Source organism: Leucoraja erinacea, chromosome 3 (genome assembly GCF_028641065.1).
Source record: "Leucoraja erinacea ecotype New England chromosome 3, Leri_hhj_1, whole genome shotgun sequence".
Classification (NCBI taxonomy): domain Eukaryota; kingdom Metazoa; phylum Chordata; class Chondrichthyes; order Rajiformes; family Rajidae; genus Leucoraja; species Leucoraja erinaceus.
The window spans coordinates 83,470,200-83,489,316 of NC_073379.1; the positions used below are offsets into that span (position 1 = coordinate 83,470,200).

The 19,117-nt window shown below is 42.7% G+C and overlaps 1 protein-coding gene across 8 annotated transcripts in view; it reads right to left on the reverse strand.

Moving 5' to 3' along the window:
- znf608 (zinc finger protein 608) overlaps nucleotides 1-19,117 on the reverse strand; it is a 99,379-nt gene that overhangs the window by 46,143 nt on the left and 34,119 nt on the right. For all 8 annotated transcript variants that reach the window (XR_008723228.1, XM_055633105.1, XM_055633103.1 and 5 more), the window contains one exon: nucleotides 17,671-17,923. Coding sequence is in view for 7 of the 8 variants with exons in the window: in XM_055633105.1 (XP_055489080.1) it covers nucleotides 17,671-17,923 (253 nt within the window). In the remaining variant the exon portion in view is untranslated. The remainder of the gene's footprint in view (nucleotides 1-17,670; nucleotides 17,924-19,117) is intronic.

Sequence of the window (19,117 nt, forward strand, 5' to 3'; positions counted from 1 at the left end):
CTGCTGCTCACAAGTTCACAAGTTATAGGAGTAGAATTAGGTCATTCAGCCCATCGAGTCCACTCTGCCATTCAATCGGCTGATCTCTGCCTCCTAACCCCATTTTCGTGCCTTCTCCCCATAACTTTGACACCTGTTCTAATCAAGAATGTGTCTATTTCTACCTTCAAAATATCCATTGCTTTGGCGTCCACAGCTCTCTGTGGCAATGTTCCACATATTAAATACCCTCTGACTAAAGAGGTTCCTCCTCACCTCCTTTCTAAAACAGCACCCCTTAATTTGCTTAGAATCTCAAAAACGAGTGCATTTCTCAAACATCATTTCCCTTTAATAAACCCTTGCCAACTCTGCGCACTCATCATTATTTGACAAATGCCCTGTTACTAATACGAAAAGCTTAATGAGAAAACCTGCCATTTCCCTTATTACTGATGTCGGGCCAACTGGGCTGCCGTGCCCCGTTTTCGCTGTCCTCTCTTTGATAGTGCAAGAGATAAGATCAAGAAACAGGAAAGAGGTGTCAGAAATGGTCCAAGTTAATTTGAATGCAGGCTGGAAGGTAGTGGGTGAGGTTGATGAAAGTGACGAGTTCCACATGGGAGGTAGACAAAAAGCTGGAGAAATTCAGCGGGTGAGGCAGCATCTAAGGAGCGAAGGAATGGGAGACGTATCGGTTTGAGACCCTACTTCAATCAGTCTGAAGAAGGGTCTCGACCTGAAACGTCACCCATTCCTTCGTTCCATAGATGCTGCCTCACCCGCTGAGTTTCTCCAGCTTTTTGTCTTGCAGACTTCTGTTGGTTATGAATTGTAAATACTAAAAAGCATCACAAACTGCAAAGATGGGCTATGCCTTTCTCCACCCTAACCTTTCTTCCTTTTGAAAACATTATCACCCTACTGAGAGCCTATAATTAGCACTTGATAATTACATGTTTAGTTTTTTTGTCAACACATGTAAACATCCTAATCACTACTATGATAGAGAACCAACAGAAATAAGTGACACTGAGAAGTGGAAAAGAAAAATAGGACAAAAAGTTATTTGGGCAACTTCAAAACAAGTGTCGTACTGCTGGACATTATTTGGGGACTCAACTTGCGTCTGTATAGAGATCTCCCCGTTCGCTGACTTCCTGCAGGGAGTACCTGACCACAGCTTCTGCATCTTCCTCATGGACACCTGCCTCTCCACGTCCCGCTGACTTCCTCCCATCATTGCAGCATTCATCTACTAATCGGTAACAACTATCCCCTGCAGCTGGAAGAAGGGTCTTCAATATTCCTTCAAGCAATCCCTGCAAAGGTTGTATCTGCCCTGTAACATTGAGACAACCACAAGAACTTGCCACACGACGTTGGGAAAACTTGGCCCTGCTGTAGGCTTATCTTTCCTCATATTTCTTTGATTTTTTTTGTAAATGCCACAGAGGTATTGAAGAACATAAAGAAATCCATATATCACAAAGTGCTAGAGTAACTCAGTGAATCAGTCAGCATCTACAGTGTGAATGGATCCATCTCTTCCAGAGATGTTGGCTGACCAACCGAGTTACTCCAGCACTTTGTGTTTTACATAAGATTCCAGCATCTGCAGTTCCTTGGATATTAATCCATATCATGGGTCAAAGTCCTGGCACTTTTTACTAGCACCGTGTGAACATTTCATTTTCCAGTTTGCAACAGTTCAAGAAGAACCGATTTCTCAAGGAGAACAGTTGGCAATAAATGCCAGCCTTACTTGTGACACCATGGGACCAAACATAAATATTAGTATTGGTTTATTATTGTCAAGTGTACTGAGATACAGTGAAAAACGTTGTTCTGCATAATTTTCAGGCAAATCATAGCACACATGAGCGAACAATGTAGTGCAAAAATAAAAATAAAAGCAGAATATAAAGTACTCAAAGTAAAATGCTGGGGGCAAAAGAGCAAAGGCTGGAATGAGGAAGAATGGGAGATCAGGACTAGTCCATTCAAATACTCTGATAAACGCAGGCAAGAAGCAGCTCTTGAATCGGATGGTATGTGCTTCCAAACGTCTGATGGGAGAAGGGTGAAGTGAAAATAACAGAGTTTGGGTGGTCCTTGATTATGTTGGCTGCTTTCCAGGGGCAGGGTGTAGTGTAGATAGCCAATGGAGGGGAGGCTGGCTTGCGTGATGAACTGGGCTGAGTTCACAACTCTCTGTAATGTTTTATGGTCTTGGGCAGACCAATTGCCAAACCAAGCTGTGATGCATCCAAATAGGATGTTTTATATGGTACTTCTATAGAAATTGGTAAGCCTCATTGGAGACATGCCAAATGTCCTTAGTTTTCTGAGGAAGTGGATACATTGCTGTGCTTTCCTGGCCATAGTATCAATGTGGTTAGACCAGGAGAAATCGTTTACACCCACGAACTTCAAACTCTCAACCATCTCCACTTCAGTCCCATTGATAGAGACTGGGGCCTGTACTCCACCCTGCTTCCTGAACTCGATGACCAACTCGTTCATTTTGCTGACATTGAGGGTGAGGCATTGGTTTGACACCATGAATAATAAATAAAACCTTGAATTGTAACCACATTCATTTGCTTTTTACTGGTGTTCAGAAGATTTTAGATATGTGAAAATGAAAATAGACTTTAAAAGTGGCGGCACGGACGACCAGCAGTAGAGTTGCTGCCTTACAGCGCCATGACCCGGGTTCGATTCTGACTACGGGTGCTGTCTGTACGGAGTTTGTACCTTCTCCCCGTAACCTGCATGGGTTTTCTCCGGGAGCTCCTCTGTTTCCTCCCACACCCCAAGAAATTGTTCCCAGTGTGTGTAGGACAGTGTTAGTGTGCGGGGATCGCTGGTCAGCCTGGAGTCGGTGGGCAGAAGGGCCTGTTTCCACGCTGTATCTCTAAAGTAAGAGATAAACTCCAAGAATTGCCAAATGTCAAATCTGCTGTTTGCAGAATCCTTAGACATTTATAGAGCTTGCAACATTCTCAGCTCCTCGCAGTGCACTAACCTCATACTCTATTTCTCTTCCCACAGCTACCACTCTCCTGTAGGTAGAACCATTGAGATCCTGCCACACTGGGAAAATCTCTGGATCTTCTAGAATATTACATCTCAGTTTACAAGTCAGCCCACCATTGGCATCCACTATTGCCTAACCAGGTTCTTCCAGCACTGAATTCTCTCCACCCCTTCCTCATAGTTCCATCCTCACTCCAGTAAACCAAACTGGAGTTAGTCCAGCATATCAAGTCCCAGCATCAGGCCCAATGTTACCCAATCCCACTCCTGCTACTCGGTTTAGTGATTACCCTCGACCTGAAACATCGCCCATCCTTCTCTCCAGAGATGCTGCCTGTCCCACTGAGTTACTCCAGCTTTTTGTGCCTATCTTCGTGAATACCGCCTTCTTAACTTTACCTGGATCATTTACTGTTAAATCGTAATTTGAAAACGAGAAATAAATTTGTTTGATTGAAAGATACAGCATGCAAACAGGCCTTTAACACATCGAGCCCACACCGACCATCGATCACCCATTCACACTAAGGTAAACAAAAATGCTGGAGAAACTCAGCAGGTGAGGCAGCATCTATGGAGCGAAGGAAATAGGCAACGTTTCGGGCCGAGACCCTTTTTCAGACTGATGTGGGGGTGGGGGGGGGGGGGGGGAGGGAAGAAGAAAGGAAAAGGCGGAGACAGTTGGCTGTGGGAGAGCTGGGAAGGGGAGGGGAAAGGAGAAAGCAGGGACTACCTGAAATTGGAAAGTCAATGTTCATACCGCTGGGGTGTAAACTACCCAAGCGAAATATGAAGTGCTGCTCCATCAATTTATGGTGGGCCTCACTCTGGCAAGGGAGGAGGCCCAGGACAGAAAGGTCGGATTCGGAATGGGAGGGGGAGTTGAAGTGCTGAGCCACCGGGAGATCAGGTTGGTTATTGCGAATCGAGCAGAGGTGTTGTGCGAAGCGATCGCCAAGCCCACGCTTGGTCTCACCGATGTAGAGCAGCTGACACCTAGAGCAGCGGATGCAATAGATGAGGTTGGAGGAGGTGCAGGTGAACTTCTGCCGTACCTGGAAACATTGCTTGGGTCCATGGATGGAGTCAAGGGGGGAGGTAAAGCGACAAGTATAACATTTCCTGTGGTTGCAAGGGAAAGCTGCGATGGAGACAGTGAGGTTTAGAAACGGTAGGGAGGTGTCGGAAATGGTCCAGACCCGTTCATACTAGTTCTGTGTTATTCCACTTTGCATCCTCTCTCTACACACTAGAGGCAACTTACAGTCCAATTAACCGTCAAACTTGTACGTCTTTTGGATGTGTGAAGAAACCGGTGCACCTGGAGGTGACAAGTAGAATGTGCAAACTCCACACAGACAGCGCCCGAGGTCAGGATCGAACCAGGCTCTGTAGCGCTGTGAGGCAAGAGCTCGACCTGCTGCACTGCTGTGCTGCCCCTAAATGGCAATGAAGATACATGGGAAATAGAGGTCATTTGCAGACTTGATCCACAATGCACCAACAAAGGAGAATTGGCTGTATTTGGTTACCATATAACGATAATGTTATCCCACTGGTGTAAAACAGAGAGTCCTCTGGCACACATGTGCAACACAGAGGTAAATCTGCAAGCAGTCAATAAAAACTCGGACACATTCTTATCTTATTATCAATGCAACGGCGGAAGTTACTGAATGTCCAAAACATTGTTTTGTTCAGAATAATTTTTTTTATGACCAAGTTAATGAACGTTTACTTTATCCGTGTTGAAACAGGACGTTGGACATAAAACCATTTAAAGTAGTCGTGCTACAGTAAATTTCTTTTTAATGACATTTGTGCCAATCGCAGATGCCTCTTTGAAAGTTGGCAGTAACTGTCATTTACAAAAAGAGTTTAACTAACAATTTAATTGGCAAGTGAGGTGATGCATTCCTTTTCATAGCTGTTAAAAGTTATAGCGTAAACTGATCCCAGGAGTAATGTTGCAGCCCGGCACTCCGAGGGGGATTTCTCTCCGCCTGTCACCTTGTTCACATGAGAAGATGCCTTGACTTACTGACCAGTCAGACCCTCTCCATCTGGGCTGATTGCAAGCAGGCCCACACAGTAGTTTAAAGTAAGTGGCAGGATTACAAAAACATTTACATCAGGGCTCCTGTGCCAGCGTGTTAAGTCTCAGTGCAACGTTGAGTTTTCTGCTTGGGGAAGCTGAGAATCGTAAAGAACCACTGTGGACGGCACTAGAAATGCTGAGTAAGGAATTCTCCCAACTCCACGGAACTCCCCCCGACAAATGTCTGCCACAGGACCCTTGCTCCTCTTCATAAGATCACTAGACATAGGAGCAGAATTAGGCCATTCGGCCCACTGAGAATGCTCCACTACTCGATCATAGCTAATCTATTTTTCCCTCTTAACCGCATTCTCCTGCCTTCTCCCCACAACCTTTGACACCCTGACTAATTAAGAAACTTTCAATCTCTGTTTTAAAAATACCCAAATGACATGGCCTCCACCGATGAATTCCACAGGTTCAGCCGCCCTCTGGCTAAAGAAATTCCTCCTCATCTCAATTCTAAAGGCACATCCTTTTATTCTGAGGCTGGATATTTCAAGCTTGTCATTGAGTGGAGCTTCTTGATCTGCCAGCACTCCCTTCATTCCAACTCTCGCCAGCAAGCTGTTGCTTGGCACCATTCAATAAGCAACAGAAGTTTTGCATTTAACGGTGAGTCTGCGTGTAGGAGGGGATTGAAAATCTGGCCAAATGGTGTCAGAACGACAATTTTGCTCTCAAAGATAGACACAAAAAGCTGGAGTAACTCAATGGGACAGGCAGCATCACTGGAGAGAAGAAATGGGTGACGTTTCGGATCGGGGACCTTCTTCAGATGGTTTAAGCTAATATCTGCAATTACTTCATACACAATCTTGCTCTCAAAGTTAGCAAGACCAAGGAGCTAGTTGTTGACTAGGTCATCATAGGTCATAAGGGCATACATGGTAGGAGTAGAATTAGGCCATTCCGCCCATCAAGTCTACTCCGCCACTCAATCGTGGCTAATCTATCCCTCCCTCCTAACCCCATTCTCCTGGCGCCCCCCATAACCTCTGCCACCCGTACTAATCAAATCAAGAATCTATCTATCTCTGCCTTAAAAATATCCACTGACTTGGCCTCCACAGCCTTCGGCAAAGAATTCCACAGATTCAGGTATTGCCCTGCACACCATCAATGGAACTACAGGAAGCACTGGCAATAAGGCAAGAGGCAGGCAATATTATCAAAGACCCACGTCATCATGGCTATTTTACAACTATCATCAAAGAGAAGGTACAGAAGCCTAAAAACCCATGACCACCAGATTAAAGAACAGTTTCTTCCCAGTAATCATCAGGCTCTTAAACACTAAACAACATTAATCTCAGCAACTATGATCTTCTATAGACTTCTATTTTACACTACAAACATTGATCGTGCACTATTATGGTTACCTAGCAATACATTTATTAATTTGTTGTACTATTGACTATTAAACATAGAAACATAGAAAATAGATGCAGGAGTAAGTCATTCCACTCTTCGAGACAGCACCGCCATTCAATATGATCATGGCTGATCATTCAAAACCAGTACCCCGTTCCTGCTTTTTCCCCATGTCCCTTGATTCCGTTAGCCCTAAGAGCTATATCTAACTCTCTCTTGAATACATCTATTATATATTTGTCTGTCTGAAATTGTGTTTACGAGCCTGTTAAGCTGCAGCAAGTAATAATTTCATTGTTCTATTGTCAGTACATATGACAATTAAACACTCTTGACCTTTGACTCTCAAGCTTCACATGAGGAATGAAATAATAACAAACAGGAAACTAATCTTCAGAGTCTTCATCAAGAGGGTGGAATATATATATATATGTATGTATGCAAGCTGCTGTCATTTAATTTGTCCCTGAACTTCTTTGTGGCACCGTATGAGTTATGATGCTCCTCAAAGGCATGGTTTAAAAATGTGTTACTAGTTAACTTGCAATAAATTCACCACCCATCTTATAATCTGCCACGTGAGCTAACGCACTCAAGTGATTTGCCTGTTTCTGTGAACAAAACTCAACCAACATAACAGCTGCTAAAAGCAAACCAGGAGCAGAGCACCCCCGAATACTAAAAACCAGGATGATTATCAAGAGCTTGGGCATATCCACACTGGAGCAGATCGTTCACACACGTCTGTAGGTCCAGGAAGCAGTAAAACCAACAAAACACAGCAGGAAGGCACAATCCAGCAAAGGGGCCAGCGTCACTCAGGGAAACCAGCCACAACAGCAGGCACTCACGTTGTTCAACAGCGCTGCCCTTCCTTGTACGAGCTCATTTTATTAATAGTGAAATAATTGCCTATTTTATCCATGATGGAAGAAACCCATCCCAGTCTTCACGTTCACAATGCCCCTGCTGTGAACAGCTTTTTGGTTTTTGTATGAAGTGATTCTTCTCACTTTTCATCATATTTATCCATCAGCCCCTCATCTTCGCATGTCCGCTTTGGCACCGGCACAAATTCAAAGGGTGCGCAAACTTCAAAGATCGCAGTGAACGGGAGGCACGCCCTGACTATCAGGTGTCCCTCTTCCCGACCAAACCGTAATCCCCAGAAAAGGAGTCCTGTTAACACTCCTGTCAGATGACAATGAACTTGACTAAAAGGGGCACAGACACTTCCACGGCACAGCTTTTACAGGCAGCTGGATGTATTCTGCTTATGATTCAAGATCAAGGGGTTCCAAAGTGGTCACTGCAAGAACCAAGATCAATCATGCGAGGCCTTTTAAAGCCCTCTGTAAAACTGAAAACAAATTATCAGCTTTGCTGGATTCAAGCTGTCCGTGCAGATGGAGCTTGCTTTCACAAAAGACTTCACTCGAACTGCAAGAAGACAGCAGTTCTCAAAGAATCTGCCTCAGGGATACCAAAACATTTTCTGTAGCTCATTTCCTGTCACTTTCTTGTCTAGACTAGTGCAGCAGCCCCGAAACCTTACTGTTATTCTCCCTCACAGCAACAATGCATTCATGAGATCTCCTACTCCACGCCACCATTTAATACAGGATAGGGCCCACCAAATTCAGCCATGCATGCCACATTCTCCTTTAATGACACACATTCAAACCTGAGATGACCCAAACGGAAAAGGATCACACACTATCTCTTATCTCCCTGGATACATCCACTCGTGTGCATTTGCAAGCCTGTTGAGTCCTCATCACCTAGCAAGCTGCTCCTGGCTATCAGAATGTTTACTGACTATAACATCATGTGCAAATGTTCCACATATTTATTAACAGCTGTTTACAGTCTACACTTTTTCCTTTGTCCAGAAACATGGCCATTGGGAGGGAAAATACACCAGTTAAAAATGCACCTCTTAGGTCCTGCAAACGTTTCAATTGACAGTGTAGTAGACAGTGTGAAATTTAATCAAACAAATTAGGAATATTCCAGTCTGAAAAAGGGTCTCGACCCAAAACGTCACCTACTCCTTCGCTCCATAGATGCTGCCTCAACCGCTCCTCAACCGCTGAGTTTCTCCAGCATTTTTATCTACCTTAGGAATATTCCAGGTTCAGTTTCCCGTTTAATCTGGACTTGCCGATTTTAGCTGGCTTTGGTTACTGCCGGGTTGAGGGGTAAGGGAAAACAATGAGCCTACAGTCCATTTCCTCACTTAGTGTTTACCGCTAGGGTCTAATACAGATCAGGTCTAGTTATGTTAGCTCCACTGAAGAGTGGTCTGATGTCATTCAGGTTCCAGTTCAAATGATGCACTTTGTGTACATGTACATTTGTCTTTGTGTGTGTGTATACCCACATATGTGTGCCTCAGAGAATATGTATGTGTGCATGCATATTTGTATGTCTATGTATCTGTAGACAGATAATGTACCTCACCAGTTGAATGAGCAATGACAAGCAATTTCCAGGACAGTGAAAACAGTCATTCACAGGGTCTCCTTGACAAAATCTTACATCCTCACGGCTTCATGGTACCACTTAAAATAGAGAAGGATCATATGGGAAGGCACTGTGTGTCAGGAATCTACATCAGGAACATGTAGAGATCATTTGCAAACTGCAGAAGGAACCCATAACATCCTGACTATGGGCGCTGTCAGTACGGAGTATGTACGTTCTACCCGTGACCGTGTGGGTTTTCTCCGAGATCTTCGGTTTCCTCCCACACTCCAAACACGTACAGGTATGAAGGTTAATTGGCTTGTTGTACATGTAAATTGTCCCCTTGTGTGTGTGTGTGGGATAGCGTTAACGTGCAGGGATCGCTGGTCTTTTCAGGCTCGGTGAGCCGAAGAGCCTGTATATCTAAACTAAACTAAAACTAAAAATCTCAAACAACTCACTACCTGCCTTAACTGTGCTAAGGTGCATTGATCCCTGATGGGACTTTTCAGCTAATTAAGAAATCCAACCCCAAAGGACTGTGTGTGTGTCTGGGTATGTGTGCATATGCATGTGTGCCTATTTAACTACCATGTCAGTTATCACACTGTTAGCTTTTGGGAATAAGAAAAGTTATTTTCCAGATTGTGAACCTTACACAATTAAAACAAATAATTATTACAAAGGTTGGCAAGGACAATGTGGAAAACGTATTTAACTCGGCAAAGTCCATCTGTACGGGACTTAGGCAAACGCAACTGAAATGGTGGAAATCCCACAGGAAGGCAGGAACAGCATAACGTTAAGTAATGACTTAAATTTAAAATTCAGTTGTTCAAAATAAATATTTTAATTGCATTTTGGAAAACTACAGGCTGCATTTGAAAACTAACTTTTAAGTGATTTGAGAAGTGAAAGTTCATGGTGTACAAAGCAAAGCCATAGACAAATTGTTCTGCATCTCTCAAGCCTTAGTGCACTATATGTCAAAGTAATGTGGGAGTTGGCAGGAAATGAAGCCTTAAAATAAGACAGACAATAACAAAGCATTTTGGAAAAAAAGACAATACCATCCTCTGCCTTCTAAGAACTCCACCTGCAGATTCCCAAATCAATGAATAAAAGACATTAGCTTGATAATAAGTGCCAGCACGAAGGAAAGGGGGCCATCGGCAACATTAAACAAATGCCTTGCTTCAAGACTTGTTCAATGAAATGCAATTCAATAGATTACATCAAAATATCCTGGTAAATTCAACAGCCTGAATGTCAACTTTAAATCAATTACCAGTTCAATGCTACGAAAGATGCATCTCCTAATTTACTTATATTTTGTAGAATTGTGTTTCACTATATCAGAATGAATAAGTTACTAAATCTTATTTTTTTTTCAATCTGCATACCTATGTGGAAATTATCTTTCAGTGTGTTTATAGACGTTGCAGTTATGCCATGGCCTTCTTTGCAGCTAAACTGGCTTGTGAAATGCTAGACCTGAACTAATGGGTCCCCAAGATTTTAAGAATCATTTTTGCTTCCACATTTGACATCACCTTCAGCTCAGGCAGTCCCTTGGGATCGGGGTGGGACACACACACACACACACACACTTGGTTCCGCTCCTGTTCCGTGTGTTCTGTCGTGGCTAATGAGGCCAATGTGGGATCCAGACTTCCACCTCTGGGGTGGGTGGGCTGGCTTTTTACGAGGCAGGATTCTGCATTCTCCTAATGCGTTGTTTTGCAGTCCTCGGTGCCTTCCCTAAAGCTTTACACATAAGCCCTTCAAATGCAGAGCTGCAATCTATAATGGGCAAAGTCTAGCTGCAACATTTTCAGGAGAGCAACTTTTGGGTATATATGTTTCCAAACTTCAATTGTTTTTATAGCAAAATTAAACCCAGCATTTAACATTTATGTACCATGGACAACTGGAAGACAGGCTTCTTTTTTCAAACCTTTCCGACTGGTTGTTACATATTCAGCATACTTACAGCTGCTCCATCATCCACATGCTGAGAGCCAAAGACCAAATGTCCCACTAAACCTCACATAAATGTAAAGATATTTAAACCCAAGATTGCAAGCATTTATTGTTAGGCATTCGCTTCGATTGAGAATCACTTGTTTCTTCTGCACCACTTCTGTGGTGACTAATTAACGATAATGTGAACCTTACAGATTCTGCCACTGGCCAGGCAGAAGGGTCTTGGTGAAAGGGGTGGGAGAATATTTGATTAGGTTCTTGCACGTTCCTTCCACTATATGTCCTTGGCCTCTATCTCAAGGTCCACCATCTCCTCAAGGTACCTTTCTGGATGCTCCTTGGCCAATTGCAATGGACATGAAGGATTATCATGGGACGGTGCGTCTGATTTTAAGCTCATGACATAGAAGACCATTCAGCCCATCAAGTCCATGCTGGTTCTCCACAATTCCATCAGTCAAGTGCCTCCATTTATATCCCTGTAACTTATTCTCCCTTATATACCCACTGTGATCAAAAGGGTTGTATTTTATTTTACGAGGGTGGTTTTGAGGAATTTCTTGAAGAGTTTTCGGAGTTGAGTACTGTAGCAACAGCGATTGAGATGAGGACAAGTACAATGATCCCTGATTTGCCCCAGTCTGCGTTGGTAAAATGTTTGGGTTTGTGATGGGGCAATTGAGGAGGATCATTGAAGATAGACACAAAATGCTGAAGTAACTCAGCAGGTCAGGCAGCATCTCTGGAGAGAAGGAATAGTTAACGTTTTGGATCAAGACCCTTCACCAGACATTGCTTACTTGTCAACCCTGAACAGGAGGATGGTGACAACATTTTTGGGGACAGGCTAATCTGAGAAGGGCCGACCAAAATCCCTCGATTTGATGGAGTCAAAGGTTTCTGAGAGGTTGAAGAAGACCATATGTATTCAGCATGATGTTCAACAGACACTGTGGGCCAAATGGCCTGTTTTTATTCTGTACTGTTCTATATTCAATGTATAGTGGTTGACGTTACTTCCTGCTTTATCTTGGACTTACGGTGCGGTGAGGATCATGTCCGTGTGTTTTTTAATGGATATATCCACATTATGGTTCTGGGAGGAACTCCAAGGTAGAAGTTTGTTGAGGACGATCCTCATGAAGACTTTTCCCGCGACACTCATAACCCTTTTGTACTTCCTGCAAACCAACAACGCTTCCTTTCTTGAAGAAGGACACGATTATGGCGTCTCCAAGGTCCCCCGGCACGCTCCAGTCTTTCCTGATGAGGGGGATGAGGTCTTGAATTCAAATCAGGTGGCCGGTTTAGTTACTGTTTAAGTACTATGTGTAAGTAGTTCAGCAGGGATTTCATCTGCTCCAGGGACTGTGCTGTTTCTCAACTGACAGACGGCCGACTCAACCTCTTGTGGAGCTGAATATACTGTATCAATGATGTTGAGGTGTGCTGTAGACAGGATAAAATGGTACTTCTACACAATACCAGGGCATGGTTTTGGCGCTACTCAAAAGTTAATTTAAACCAACAAGCCCACTCATGGTCTCATTTTGCTGATATTAATACCTAAAAGTTGTTCTGCTCAGAATAGAGGTAGGAGGGAAACATGGACGAGGGAGGGAAGTGTTTTGTAGGGTGGGGGATCGGAATCAAAAGATTTAAAATAACGTTATTATTTAAGTACAGCAAAGAAAAAAGCTGCATGCGACTTAGATATCAGACTGCCGTTCACTTCACAACCAATTATATGGCCATTTAGCAAAAGTATTGAACCAAGGATATAGACACATACATTGTCCCTGAATCCTCAACAATCAGCCACTGGCTGTGACTGTGCTACAATTTAGTAAAGTAGGCCGGCCAATAATCAATAGCACAAAATGGCATCCTTCACACTTACGTTCGAACACCACATCTCAAATTCTTACATTCAAACAAAAAGTCAAGAATGAATAAGAGAAATTGAAGAGTTTTGTACTTGTTAAATGAATACCTACCTGCCTTGCAACTAATCACCCAATCAACACTTTCCTTCAGAAAGCAAGCTGGCAAATGGCACTGGAGTTTTTCAATGACCTTGTGTTACCGTTTTCTAACTGGCCTTCCCCGGGCAGATTCCATTAACTGCCTGTTATTTTATCTACATTTCAAAGCAAATTTGGCTGGGGTACCCAGGAGGGTTTCTTGAGTCTGTAAAGGAGCAGACTGCAGAGTGATCTTTTTTTCCCCTCTCTGTTGTTGTCATAAAGTTGCCAGGTTTTCTGTTTTTGACCTCTGCCTTTTGACATCTTGGCTTCCTGTGGCATCAGCATAACCAGATACGTTCCACAGTGTGAAGCTATAATAATATCACAGCATTTGTAAACCAATTCAGACATCAGCCATAAATTATTCAAGGCAGGGCTCTGTTAGTTCAACGACCAGTGAGAAACTCCGAGCTATAATTTCAATAGCAAATTCCCCCTCCATCTTTCCGTGGCCATTTACTATTCTTCACAACAGGCCTGCAGTTTCATCTTTCACCACCAATCTGCCTATTTAATTTTCAGCTTTTGCGATTCTGAATCAATTTTCAGACGAACCTTCGAGAGCCTCCACCAATTTCCCTCTTCCTCCCCCTTCATCCCCTCCTGCCAACTGAGCTTAATTATTCTATTCAAGCCACAGAAAACCCACGGATTTGCAACAAGGGACAGTCACATTATCTCTATTTCTGCTTTTGCCTTCCCTTCAATCAATTAAATGTTTTATTTTAATGCAACTATTATGTTCTGTTTTTAACAAGAGATAGGGTATTCCTTGCTGTGCCATTTAATTTCAAGTAAGAGGCTGCGGAGGTGGAGGTACTTGCGTGCTTCACACAGAATTCACGGAGCAACTGTTTGCAATCCATCTAAATGGCTGTGTGTGTGTACGCTGCCAGCACTGAGCTGCTGGGACTCCTTGTTTGCCCGTTACAATTACACTTTGTAGATTATTCCAAGCACTTGATGAGCACAAACACATTGTTGGTCAGCTGGCTCGGGCAAGAAACATGAGATTGTTTATTGAATCTAGATTCAAGAAAACCGAATACATTAACTCAATGTGTGAAATACAATGACACCATCAACACCTCAAAGGAAAGAAAATTCAACCGTCCTCCACTTCCCCTAACCGCACCAGACTGCTCCCGCTGACCCCTGTATTAACCATTTACATCTCTTTCTTATGTTTTAGACTTGGCTCTGGCAAGCAGCGCAAATGTTAGAAGCAAAAGGGTACGACAAACGCAATTATTTTATCACAGTTTAAAGCTGTTCTATAAATGGTGTAGCATACATTAAGTTCCAGTTCTGTGAACATGTTGAGACTTCTTGCGTCAACCCAATTAAATCCATTAATGTGGATTTTAAACCTCAGAACGGAATAAAAGATCCTTTGCTGTAGTCAGCCTATGCTGCAAGTAAATTCGCATTCACATTGACCCTACAGTAAGCCCCTGATCTTTCTTCCTTTATATTTTTTGTTAAATGCCTTTGAAAATCCAGTCTTTCCTTTCTATTCATACTAGATAATCACAGCCAAAAAAGCTCTGACAGCTTACGTAATGGTCTCCTGAGGCAATTTGTCACGCCAGATATTAGCCATCTTCTGGAGCTTAGTAGCCCATTTGTTTCCTTTCTGCTGGGTGCAAATAGTTTACCAGGCTGTGCTGGGGAAAGAATTGCCTTTCATTCAGCTGCTTCTGCATGTCCATTGTTCCGGCTCCCTCAGCAATTCAACTCGTGGCAATAGTTCCAACCAACCTTCAAATTATCACTGCTGGTGATTGGAACTCTCACATAATAACAAGCTCTGCATTGCTGGCCTTAGGAAAGAAGTGGTCATCTTTTTGTTTCGAATGCAGGACTCCATTCTTTCCCACTGTTAACAGGATAAAACTTGGCACCTTTTACTTCTGCCTTTTTTTTAACGAGCAAATATTCAAGACCCATTAGCTCTTGCACTTGCAATTTTTAATTAGCCCACTCTGTGATTGAATCATTTGATAAAAACAGGGAACGTTGTTCTTGATTATTGCTGCTTGTCCGCTATGCTGTTAACTTAAATGATTGAATTGAATCTTGTGGATAGACACAAAAAGACTGAAGAAGGGTCTCGACCCGAAACGTCACCCATTCCTTCTCTCCAGAGGTGCTGCCTGTCCCGCTGAGTTACTCCAGCTTTTTGTGTCTATCTTCGGTTTAAACCAGCATCTGCAGTTCCTTCTTACACAATTGAATCTTGTGTTTGTTACCATGTATGAAGGGAACTCAACCTCTATTTTATGAGAAAATATTCTCGAATGCTGCCTACCGGGAGAAAAATCTGACAAAATTAGATCGAAATGCAACAATAAACAAGAATTATTTTTTCCTGGAACTATTTGTTCCGTTCAGGCATAAAATATTCATTGGGTCAGAAGGGTATTTGATTCACCATGAATAACTCTATTAAGGTCACCACAGGCTCCCTTACCGCATCACAAACAGCCACACATTCTGGATCTGGAAGGCAGTCATTTCCAGGAGCCGACTTATTCCAAACACACTTCACCACATTTTGTATTGAATTTGTAAAAGCCCCCAGCTATTTTTAGCATTAGTCATTGCCTATTTAAAAGGAGAAGTTCTCTTCTATTAGTTAACATGAAGAATAAACGTTGAAAACAAAATGAGCGTTAAACCAGAGAGAATGACCAGGAGCATGTCCTGACTATTCTTATTAACTTTTCAGACTCTGAATTCCTTCATTATGAAAATAGGAGAGATATGTAATTAGAAACCTTATAATACTGATAGCAATCTCTTTCCCCAGGCATCGTGTTGCCATTACAATCTACTGGAGAGAACTGGCCCATTCATTTCCCAATCAAGCATATAATATAAAAAAACAAAGGGGAACCTCAACGGCTAACAGTGACTTTCATCACAAATGACAGTACAATGTAAACACATAAAACTGCTCCATCACAACTTGAAACCGTAACTGCAGATGGGAGGAACAATATTCTTTAGACAAACTGAATTTTTACCTTGTAGACACAAGGAACTGCAGATGCTTGTTTACAACAAAAAAGCATCAAAGTGCTGGAGTAACTCAATGAGTCAGGCAGCATCTCTGGAGAGCATGGAGGGGCTTAGTTTAGTTTGATTTGTTCTTGTCATGTGTACCGAGATACAATAAAATGTGTTTGTTTGTGTGCTCTTAAAAAAAAGCACACGTTAAAAAAAAGACTGAAGAGGTGTCCCGACCCAAAACGTCACTCTTATTAGAAGGTTCTGGGAACGTCAACTCTAACTATGCCCCCATACATCTATCAGGTCTCCCCTCAACCTTGGGTGTTCGAGTGAAAATAATCCAAATTTGCCCAACCTCTCCTTGTTGCTAGTACCCTCTAATCCAGGTGGCCACGAAAATGAACTTGTCGGCGTTACCTAAGGTGACCCTGTCAGGAATACACTGATGGATCGGCTGATTTTCCTCACACAACATAAATACAGCTGGAGAAATGCACAGAAACCGGTTTGGGACTGTAAGTGTGGATGTGGGTTTCAGCTGCAGTCAAGTTGAGAGGGAGAGAAGTCTGGCAGGCATGGTAGTGGAAAGACGTCTGTCGTTCAACTTGGTTTCAGATGTGACATCAAATCCACAAAGAAAGGTCCAAACAAGTAGAAGCAAGAAACTGCAGATGCTGGTTAATACACATAAGGTCACAAAGTAGAGTAATGCCCCTGTCCCACTTAGGAAATCTGAACGGAAACCTTTGGAGACTTTGCGCCCCACCCAAGGTTTCCGTGCGGTTCCCGGAGGTTGCAGGTAATTGCCGGAGGTTGCAGGTAGTGGAAGCAGGTAGGAAGACTGACAAAAACCTCCGGGAACCGCACAGAAACCTTGGGTGGGGCGCAAAGTCTCCAGAGGTTTCCGTTCAGGTTTCCTAAGTGGGACAGGGGCATAACTCAGCAGGTCTGGCAGCATCTCTGGAGAACATGGATAGGTGACATTTTTGGATGAGATGGTTGAGAAGGGTCTTGACTCAAAATGTCACTAATCCATGTTTGCTGGAGATGCTGCCTGACCTGCTGAGTTACTCCAGCACTTTGTGTCCTTTTCATCCAAGCAAGGGCAGTTGCTGGGAAAGCAGAAAGCAGCCAAGGAACAGTTTCCTAATCTGAGTGGGCAAGTTGCAGACTGGTCTTCAGACTGGTTAGGGATAAGGGAAACGAGAAATATAGATGGAGATGTGGCGAGATAAAGAACAATGAATGAAAGATATGCAAAAAAGTAATGATGATAAAGGAAACAGGCCAATGTATGCTGTTTGTAGGGTGAAAATGAGAAGCTATATGAGATTCATATGTGAATGTGTATGTACACAGGAAGGAACTGCAGAACTATAAAAGCTAAATTAAACCGAAGATAGACAGAAAAAGCTGGAGTAACTCAGCGGGCCAGACTGCATCTCTGGAGAGAAAGAATGGATGACGTTTGGGGTCGAGACGGACTTTCAGTCTGAAGAAGGGTCTCAACCCGAAACTTCACCCATTCCTTCTCTCCAGAGATGCTGCCTGCACTGCTGTGTTACTCCAGCTTGTGTCTATCTTCTTTATACATCCTATGTATATGTGTGCGCGTGTGAGTGCGTGTGTGCGTATACATACACACATATAATAAATATAATACATATTTAAATGCCTTACCTTCCTCCGTTTCATGCCACACAATCCCTTCCAGGTTTACGCTAGTCCCAGGTTCACATGGTCCAAGGCATTCTGGCTCAGTCACTACTCCAACCTCACAAGTATTTATTCCCATTGAACGAGTTCTTACTAACAGTTGCTCAACTGGTGCAGTGATGCTGGAGGAAGGAGGAAAGTAGGAAGGCAGAATCTGAGGTGGCACACTCACCGAGATCGGTGGCGGAGGTGCAGGCACAGTGAACAAAGGATCAACCTGCAAAGCAAAAAATTCAACATTACAACCTATACTCATAAAATAAGTCAACACTGCTACATCATTTTATTGTTCCTGGAACTAAACTAAATCCCAAGATCTGTCCCCCAATCAAATCATTTTTGATGTTCAAACAAAAATCTTAAATCTCATTCAACCTTCAGTTCCATTTCATTATCAGTGAGTACCAGTGTGTTGTTTAAACCCTTAATAATAGACAGCACAAACTAATACAACAAATGCCATTTGAGAATGCCTTTGGGAAGCATGTAGAATTGTGCAGTATTGATGGAAGCTATCAGAAATAATCAATCTTACTCCATTATCCTTCAACAAAGAAAAGGGTATTGTACAAAATGTCACACATTAATGAGCACGTGCACAGCATTAATCACTCCAGAGAAAGTTAGAACGGTTGAAAATTAATATTGCTGGAGATGGACTCCCATGTGGTTTCTGCATGTGGGCAGTGGAAGTTACAAAGACATCCTGTAATCTGGTGAGGATAATCATCATAAACTAGTGCTTTTAACAAATATGCTGTAGTATTCTCCCTTTTGTGTTTTTTTGTTAGCCCATCTTGAATCCTGTGATAGTGAGCCATGTAGATAATAGACTATCATTTTGTACTCATCTTGTACATTTTAACAAGCCTCGGGAAATATACACAGACAAGACCAATTTACTTGTTACGCGTTTGAATCAGTTGCCACAAATACGCCAAATTGTGGAGAGTGCAAAAAATACTCTGCACAGCTTAATAATTTCAACGCTTGAGAATGATTTACAATAATCGTCTGAAAGGACAGGCACACAATGCATCTACAATCATAATGCAAGATGGCTTTAACCCCTGCCGTTAACTGTATGGCAAAATCTGCACCTGGTTGAAGAAAAAAATCACAGCGCGTACCTCTCTATTCCCGATTCCACTACTCTATCACATTCGTCATTTTTTGCATGAGAGAAGTCAAACCAGTACATTATCATGGTTTTTGACACCTCGTGAAATACGATGTAATGAAGAGCATTGTGACATCCTATTTAATGAATCAGCTAGTGTCTGCAACATGCCCACTAAGATTAGGAATCTTTTCACAGGCTGGACTGCAGTGGGGTAACAGCTCGGTAGAAGTGTGGGCACATCATTGAATTCCAATTAAAGTGGCTCACAGTAATAAAACTGCTGATAGG